The 9289-nt window shown below is 36.1% G+C and overlaps 1 protein-coding gene across 2 annotated transcripts; it reads right to left on the bottom strand.

Annotated features, from left to right (window-relative positions):
• Nucleotides 1-2154: 2154 nt before the first annotated feature.
• pkdc (protein kinase-like domain containing) lies at nucleotides 2155-4787 on the bottom strand. 2 transcript variants are annotated; one of them, XM_062423288.1, is made up of 4 exons: nucleotides 4720-4757; nucleotides 4522-4555; nucleotides 4005-4387; nucleotides 2155-2936 (listed from the first exon to the last, which is right to left on the bottom strand). In XM_062423288.1, the coding sequence occupies exons 3-4, from the start codon at nucleotides 4373-4375 to the stop codon at nucleotides 2345-2347; spliced, it is 963 nt and encodes a 320-aa protein (XP_062279272.1). In that variant the 5' UTR covers nucleotides 4376-4387; nucleotides 4522-4555; nucleotides 4720-4757; the 3' UTR covers nucleotides 2155-2344. The 2 variants fall into 2 exon arrangements, with proteins under 2 accessions (XP_062279272.1, XP_062279271.1); XM_062423287.1 differs by lacking the exon at nucleotides 4522-4555 and having other exon boundaries at nucleotides 4720-4787.
• Nucleotides 4788-9289: the final 4502 nt, after the last annotated feature.

Consider the following 9289-nt stretch of genomic DNA (forward strand, 5'->3'; position numbering starts at 1 on the left):
AAGTGACGTCACGACCGTCCTTCACACAACAGCTGATCAGACAAAGAGGAAAAGTGAGAAAAGAAGAGAAAATAATAGCAGAGAGGAGAGAGACACATCTGAGTGAGAGAAGAGGGGACATATCCAGGCTCTTTTTTGAGTGAAGGGGGAACATATTATAGGTGTTTTAGGTGAGCTGGATCATTTGGCTCGTCTCAGGAAATAAGAGCCACAGGTGTTACATAGTATTTGGTGACCCATCAGATTGTGTGACCTGCAGTGTTGGAAGAAGTACTCATATAAATTAAGATAAGATAAGAGAGGAGAAGAAAGGAGAAGAGAAGACAACACTGGGGCAATTTAGACCCTACATTTTTATTTATTTATTTTTTGTTTATTTATTTTTTTCCAATTCTGCATACTGCCTTGGCTTACTTTGCCAGGAGCTAGAGGGTTGATAGAAGGGAAACTGGGGGTTATGGGAGGGGGACTGATTCTCCCCCATTGCTGTATGCCTATAGGCGATTATTATGAGTTGATTCCCCTCCTGTAAATGACAAATATATAAATAATGAACACTTAATCACAAAAAAAGATTAGATAAGATAAGATAATCAACAACAATCGTCCCTGAGAGAAGAGAAAAGGTCTTTATTGATCCCTCTTGAGAGAAATTCAAATTGACACAGCAGTACAGGGGGAAAAGGTAGCAGTGTAAGGGTGGAAGTGATGAAATAAAATAAAATATATAGTAAACTGGACCTTTGTGTAATTAAATCTGTGCAATATGCAAACATTTCTGAGATTAAATAAATGTGTGCAATGTTCCTGGGATTAACATTGTAAGGACAGGATCAGTCTTTTTTAGTGGGAGTGGGAGGTACTGGGATCTGTGGTGTTGTGCAATCCGATTGCTGATTATGGTATGAAGGAGCCCCCAAGCGCTTTGAGGCACACGGCTGGATGAGTCTGAGTTGCCTCAGCTCGGCATATAGAGAGGGTGGGAGGGATTGTCCATGAGAGCTTCTAGCTCTCCTCTCTTCCTCTTCTCACTTAAGTAAAATTTTATATATTAAAAACGTAAAAGTACATCATTAATAGTGATCAGTCAGTGCACCCTAACCCTAATTATCCTCAATATTAGTACTTTTACTACTTATACTACTTTTAGTATTTTAAGTAAATCTAGCCGATAATATTTCTTACTATACTTTAAGTGTTAAATAGGATTTTAAATGCAGGATTTTTACTTGTAATGAAGTATTTTGACATTGTGATAGGCTACTATTACTTCTAACACTGTAGATCACAGAATCTGATTTGTCACCAAATATGATGTAAAGGGTCTTCATTTAGTGTCACTGCTATCTTTTATAATTCAACCAAATTTAGCAATGTTTTTGATCAATGACCCTATGTAACCCTAACCCTAACCCACATGTATCACCTAAATTATTCAGTGCAACTATACTAAACCTTATAATTTCCAGAAAAGCATAATTTTACATTGTTTGATATAAAAATCTTAAATAATATATTTTTTAAATCAACCATATCACGTTTGTTAAAAATGCAAAACGAGGCAGATATAGTCTCTCAGAATAAAGATATATTTGCTCAGAACACTACAACTTAATAATCATAATCTTTTTAATAGAAAAATAAATAAACAGCTATTCTTAAACTGTATTTTGTATAATGTTTCTATTCTGTTTTTAACCCTAACCCTTGATTATTTCTTGACAGTTTTAAACATGCTGTATCCTATAACTATTATAACCTTTTAATAGTGATGTCTTGGGCAGGGCTACTTTAAAAAATGATTTTTATCTCAAGGGACTTTCTGGTTAAAGAAAAAAGAAATATAATAATGATATTTTGACATGCACGACACCAGATTCATGGAAGTTATATTCAATTAGTATACTACTAAAGAAAGAATGAAATTGATGCTCCTCATATCAACCTCATTCTCTCTTCAAATGAAGCTGTTTAGAAACAGTTTTAGCTCATTTGAATACATTGCAGTCTTGCTGCACATTATTAAACATATAAGCCATAGAGTTATGTTTTGCAATTAGTAAGTATTATGTCTTTGTAGTCCTGTGGTTTAAGAAGATGCTAAGTGTCCGTTAAGATCTCAAGGGCTGAATTATAGAAGAAAAATAGCCCAAGCATTTTTCAAAAACCTTTATTCATCCAGAAATGGTTTGATAAGCATGTGTCACTGCAAACAGCTGAGTAAAGGATTTGACTGCATGTTTCATTTTTCTATCTATGATACGTTCAAACTGGTCGCCTTCAAGTCACACACTCGGCTCTCTGGTTGTCTGCAGAGTTAAAATTAGAGTTTTTTTGGTGCTGATTAAAGCTGCAGTTTTCCCAGAACCTCCTTGGTCAACTGTTTACTGTAGCGGTTGATCTTCCAGTGTCCGGGCATCCATCCCAGCAGAAAACGATGGAAGTCCGTCCAGGCAAAGGCGAACATCTCCCTCCACTCCTTCTCAAGGGCGGCAAAGTCCACATCTTTTTTCACAGAGAGCTTCAGCTCGGAGAAATAATAGTCCAGTAAGTCTGGTACCCTCTTTTCACACTCCTTCTCTTCCATGCAGCTTCCTAAAAAATACACGATATCTTTCATCCCGCAGCCCCCACCAACATACTGAAAGTCTACAGCTGCAACTTCCTGTCCGTTTGGGGAAAAACAGAAGTTGGCTAACTTGGCGTCTCCGTGAACGATGGTCTTGAAGTGGCATTCGTTGAGTATTTTGTCGATGTCGCCGGCAGCTGCTTTGAGCTCGGCATCATCCATGACCTCCAGCTCGTCCGGCCGGGTCTCCAGGTGCCAGTAGGTACCGACGGGCCACAGACCCTCTGGTGCCACGCCCACGAAGAGAGCATGAAAGTGGGCAAGCCAACTGAGACAAGCTTTAATCTCTCTGTTCCTCACACTGGTCCTGCAAATAAAAAACATACAATGAAGAAATATAGACATTGTTGCTTATATTGATTGTAATTCCTCTCTAAAAGATATGATTAATTTAGTTATTAATGTAGTTAGCAAATTTTACACATATTAAGGTTTTTATATCTCATTACAAAGATACACTGAAATCAATTATGAGTAAAAAAAGGTTGTTTTTTACATTTATTCATCATCACCATAATGTGTTTGTTTTTTATTTATTTGTTTTCAATCTGTGATGTCTGAGTTTTTATATGTTAGTTTGTTAATAAAGCTTTTGTTAAAAAACAATCAAACACCTGGAAAAGTCTTGACATTGAAGAACTGCAGAGCATCACTAGTTCTGTTGTTAGTGGTAAAATCTTTACAAGCTGGTTTTATGACCGACAAGCACGTATAAGTTCAAGTTTATGAGGTTCAAATGTTGGATTCAGTATGAATATTATTATTATTAGATCATTATTATTATATAATATTCAATATCTTAATATTGAAAATGTATTAATCTTGATGAGACTCATAACAAATATATCATACATAGATCTGGGATGTATAAATATCCCATATCTGACACATAAATATTAATTATCATATTGTTTTATTAACGATTTTGAGAAATGAATTCCTTGCTTAAAAATCATTTAAAATCATCTCATGTAGATAACTCATTCAAATTAAACTATAATTCTGGATGATGGATCCTCCTGTTTTGCTCTTTAAGTGAAACTGAAAGTAAAACCAACAAACCATCTGAGCTCAGTTGAGCCTCGTATTTACTCAGTTAACCAGGCGCATCCTAGCGTGCTCTGACAAACCTCAAGATGACTGTTGTATTAACTGGAATTACATTTCACAAGTAGACACTTTAATGCTTGTAAATACTGCAACAAGTGTGAGTACTGTGACATATCCTCAGATTATTTTTAGGATGCTTAAATCCACATCTGCATATGGCTACTTACTGATCTTTTTTAGTTTGTTTTGAGTTTGTTTTGTACTTTTTAATGTAAATTTGAGGACAAAGATTTTCCAAAACCGCTTATTACCCCCATATTACTACCTTCTCTGGTCAAAACCGGCCACATCCAGGTCCTCCAGCACAATCAGCATCTCGTCTCCATGGGAAAAGGCGGTCAGGCATGCTGGGATGCGACAGCTCTGATTGGTGGAGTAGTTCTGGTACCAGTGTGTCTCCACATGATAGGATCTTACTTTGCGTCTGTGAGAGCGGTCTGTGTTCCAGCCCCCGGGATGCTCTGCGTCTTCTGGAAACTTGACATGTTTGACGACCACAGAGGGCCGGTCGCAGCCCTCCAGGTGCAGCCTCAGTATCTCTCCATAACCGCTCCACAGTGTCTGGATCTTAACACCGACATGCAGGGATGAGGCACCACACGCCTGCAGTACAAGATCCTGGTACTCCTGTTTCATCTCCACTCAGTGCTGAAGCAAAATGAAGAGGAAGCACCACAGTTTATGATCAAATATAAAGCACATTTCTAAAAAAGTGAATCTAACATTTACAGATAGATAGATGTTGCTGGTGGTCACTATTTTAAAGGATGCTTTTTACTTACCTAACTCACACTTCACAAATCTAGTGCATGCACACTGGAAAACATAAAGCTATATTTCAGCCTATTTCTGTCTCTCACACACAATCAGATGATGCCACTAAGACACTTAAATGAAGTAAAACTAAAAAAATGAAGCTTTTAAGAGATACAAATGTCAATAAATATGAGAAAATCTGTGAATAAATAGGCTTGTTTTACCTTTCAGCTTCCAGTGAGTTTCATGTCACCTGCGGTTCAATGATCAGAAAAACAGGAACTATTCACTAGAGCCTTCTGTGTGTTGTTTAAAGCCACAGGCGTGAAATGTGAAGTGAGCCAAAAGAACAACACTGTCACCTGCTGGACTGGAGGGCACAAACACAATTTTTTTTTTTAGATAATCCATATATATTTGGTGCATATTTGGACATATTATCATAAACACCTTATCATAACTATGAATATTAAATTTATTTTTTTTCTTCTTATTTTTTGGTGCAACTGAGTCCTCAAGATCTGTTGTGTGTTGGAAGCTTTGAAAATGCAGGTGAGACATTTCCTGTATTGTGGTGCCTTTAGGTTTTGATACTTTGATCTGGCTATATAAGCATGAGAAAAATGATGGGTTCATTTTATAATCACATCAAGAGCAGGGGTGTCAAACTAATTTTAGTTCAGGGGCCACATACAGCCCAATTTGATCTTGAGTGGGCTGGCCTAGTAAAACCATAGCATAATAAACTATAAATAATAAACACACTACAATGTGTATTCAGAAAGTTTTGTTTTGCTTGATATTTGCATTCATTTCTTACCATGTGTCTCTGTTTCCTCCCACAGAGACAAGATGATGTGCCGTATCCGTACAGAGAAAAGTTGTTTTCTGACTTCACGTTCTAATTATTTTTTATCTGATACACATATACTGTTCCCATTAAGCAGTTTTATGTTATGTACGTCTGTCATGTTTTGCATTATATTGTAACATCCAGATGCAATTAATATTGTCCCTGTAATGATGAAAGTGCAAAAAAATCACAACACAACTCAACTATGCATGTTTAAAGAAGAGAAATAGGTGTAAGCATGCAGAAAACACGACTGTTTATTGAGAGGATTTTTTCTTCAGATGTGAGTTTTGAAGATATGAGCAAGACAGAAAAGATCTCAGACATTTGATCTGATTTTAGCTCTCCATTCAGAAGTTGATCTAATGACTCATGTATCGCTCTCTCTGATACACACTAACCTATTCTGTCGACCCACATCATGGTCATTTCATTGTTGTTGGCGTTGTTTTATCATGTCAAATATTTAAAGTAAACTTATTATATTCCTTGTGCAGCAAATGTGACGCCTCATGTCATATTTGATGTAATTTGCATATTTGTAGAGATTTGTTGTTCTCACTTGAATTTGCAGCTGCTATGAAAAAACTTTCACTGTTGAAAAGTGATTTAATTGAAGGGATTTTTGGCTCCATCTTGTGACAGAAATACATGACTGCATTTTAGAAACTGAAGATTTTTAAATGCTAAATGTATTCAGAGATAAAGTCATTTCCATTTGAAATGAGCACGCCTGTGGGTGTAGTCCACATTGTTTCTGACATGAGAATCGAGATTTGATGCTGTAGATTTTCCTTCTCACATCTGCGATGACTGAACTTTGACCTCATGTGTTCATGACTCCTCTCCTCCGTCTCCTCTCACAGAGAGAAGATGATCTGCAGGATCCTTCTGCTCATCAGCCTGATCTCCTGTGTCTCTGGTTGGTTTACAACTTTGCTGTAATATCCATAAATATGAATAACAAAATATATTTTCAGCCTCACTTACAGATTTTATGACCTTTATCTTTAATCTGAAAATGATAACATTTGCAGAACTTATTAAAGGTGGTAAAAATGCCTTATTGCAATTGGAGAAAGTTTTCTTCATTCAGTTATTACTCCTTTTTTTGTAGGAGTATCATGCATCACCTTTTTTATAATACAGCATCTTCAAACTCCTTAGTTTTGCACTCTCAGTTTGTCTGGTCCTCACTTTCCCTTTCTGTCTCCTCAACAGGAATATTTGTAGTGAAAGTGACACAGACTTCCCATCAGGCAGAGGAGAACCACAACATCACACAACCAAACCTGACAGTTCCTCTACCTCACTTAACATCTTCTGTCAACTGTTCACTGATCACAAAGCCCCAGTCCTATAGCTCATGTACATCAGGGTCTTTAAGGTGTGACAAAGACGCTCTCAGAGGAGGATGAGTCAGACTTCACAGACAGTTGCCTCCTCAATGTCACTGCTAAGATGATCAGTGTGAAAGTTGTGTTTCTCAGAGAGCAGACTTCTGTCAGGGCAGCTTTTTACTTTCTGTGTCAATTCAACCTGACCTCTGACCTTTTGACATGAGACAACCCAGCAAGATGAGAGTGTGAGTGAGGAGAACAACATCTGATTAGACCCACCAGGACTAAAAAGGTCTGTGTGAATCTGTCTTTATCTAAGAAAGCTATTACATTCCTGGAGTTTGTTACTGCACACAGTTTAAACCCAGACTGAAAGTAATCAGATAAATTGAACTGCAGTCATATAGGCCTGCTGTATTTGTTTCAGACCTGAGTCGTATGTTACATGTGATTCTGTGTCTGCTATTGTGTTCGATCTTTTGTTTTGTCTTTTGTCAAAAAATGCTTTAACCTTTTTGGCATTATAACCTGGTCTCGTGTCCCTCATTGAGTTGTGGCTCTCGAGGCCAGCTGTGACATAATGAGGGCTTGTCAAAAACTCATGTTGTAGTTGGTGAGTTAATTTTTGAGCCACATTTTGTTTTTTTCTTTCATTTAGTTAGGAGACTCATGTTGATGTTGCCACATGAAGTAGATTTTTAGTTAGATTTAGTTTAGTTTGTTAGCATTTTTTAAAAAAAAAACCTACTACAAGCAAATATTTAATTGTATTTCAGTATTTCAGTATGCCTATAGGTCCTGGAAGAGAAAGAAAAGCACACACACACACACACACACACACACACACACACACACACACACACACACACACACACACACACACACACACACACACACACACACACACACACACACACACTGTTGCATTAAAAGTTTTCCTTAAGTTTTTGTTATTTAGCTTACTTCAATAATATTACATTTCACCCAGAGGTACGTTACAACTAACCCAGACTATGAGGTTAGTTGTAACATTTCACTCCTTGTGTTTGAGACTAAATCATGCATTTTCCGTTTGTGCTGCAGAAATAACAGTTACATCATTTTAATAGCAGACACATGTCACTAGATTGCATCAAATTTTGAACGCCCTATTTTAAAAGAGCTCCAAGCTAGAGACAGAAATATCAAAAATGTTACAGCCATCCCTGGTCTCCCTACTGATTATCGACATGGTAAAAGTGAGTGTGGGGGTTTGTTTGGGACCCCCACATTAAAAGAAGTGTAATGTAAGTGTATGTAATAGTGGCCCATGACTCTACGTGATTTTAGATGTCCATGAAAATATACCACCTCTGAAGAGTGAGAAAACCTACATCTGAAACTGCAGATAACACAAACTCATAGTCACACTGTTAGACTGTAGATCATCCATCTTTCAAGGTGATATTCAATTTTGAATACTTCAAAGCCATAAACTCAATTTTGAATCGGTTTAAGGCAGACTTGTGTCATAAGAAAGAACATAAAAAACAACAACAAAACAAAAACAATGTCATGTCATTTCCATGTGAGCAATGAGTAAAAACAATACAATCACAATAAATAAAATAAAACCATATATGAACACACACAAGAGGTTTAGTTATTCACATTAAATTTTAAATTGCTTGCACAATTAATAGTTTTTGTTAATTATTATTATTTTTAGATTTAGTAAGGTTTGAAAATAAATGTTTAGGTCAGTTTGTTTAAAAGTCGAATAGGATGGTAATTTCTTCAATAATTTCATTTTATGAATGTAGAATTAGGCTAAAATAGCAAATTAGCAAATTAATGACACATACTTTATTGCTGGAGAATTTAGGGTCGTTGAATGTGAATAACCAGGGTTGGGAAGGTTACTTTGTAAATGTAATAGGTTACAGATTACTAGTTACCTTATTTAAAATGTAATAAGTAATGTAACTATTTCAATTACATTTGATGACTTTTTGATGACTTTTCTAGTTTTCTAATGAATGTGTTCAGCTGTAAGTGTACGCATTAAGCCCCCCAAAATTTAAGTTCAGGTGTTTTGTCATGGATACTGACATGATTTATAAGGGAGATCATTTCTTATAAAGCATAATAAATCTCCCATTTGAAAATGTATTCATTAGTTCATGTAGATTTTGGAATATAAAATAAAGATATTTTATGAAAAAAGTCAAAAGTCTGGTATGAACATAATTGGTACTGTGACACCAGTTAAGGCCAAATCACGATTTATTTATAAATTATTATAAATATATTGATTTCAAAGAATTAAAAACAGCAATATGTATTCAGTAACATAAATATTAAAATAATTAAATTACATAACGCCATGTAACGCCACGTAAATATTTACTCCCCAGCACTGATGAATAACAAATCATGCTTTTTGTAAGCAGTGTCCTTCTCGAAATATGTTTAAAGATCCAATTAAAAAGTCAGCCTTAAAACATTGTCACATATAAACACTAAACTGGATACAAAGGGAACAAGATGTACTGTCGGCGGGGCTAATGGGCGTGTACCTTTTGTAGTGTGACAGACGTGTAGTCGCAGCCAATCAACGTC

Source organism: Scomber scombrus, chromosome 7, assembly GCF_963691925.1.
Source record: "Scomber scombrus chromosome 7, fScoSco1.1, whole genome shotgun sequence".
Taxonomy (NCBI): Eukaryota; Metazoa; Chordata; class Actinopteri; order Scombriformes; family Scombridae; genus Scomber; species Scomber scombrus.

Coding starts and splice junctions, on each gene's coding strand:
- pkdc (XM_062423287.1), bottom strand. CDS start 4,375: ATGAAACAGGAGTACCAGGATCTTGTACTGCAGGCGTGTGGTGCCTCA. Junction 2,937..4,004: donor GCCGGTTTTGACCAGAGAAG/GTAGTAATATGG, acceptor TTTTATTTGCAG/GACCAGTGTGAGGAACAGAG.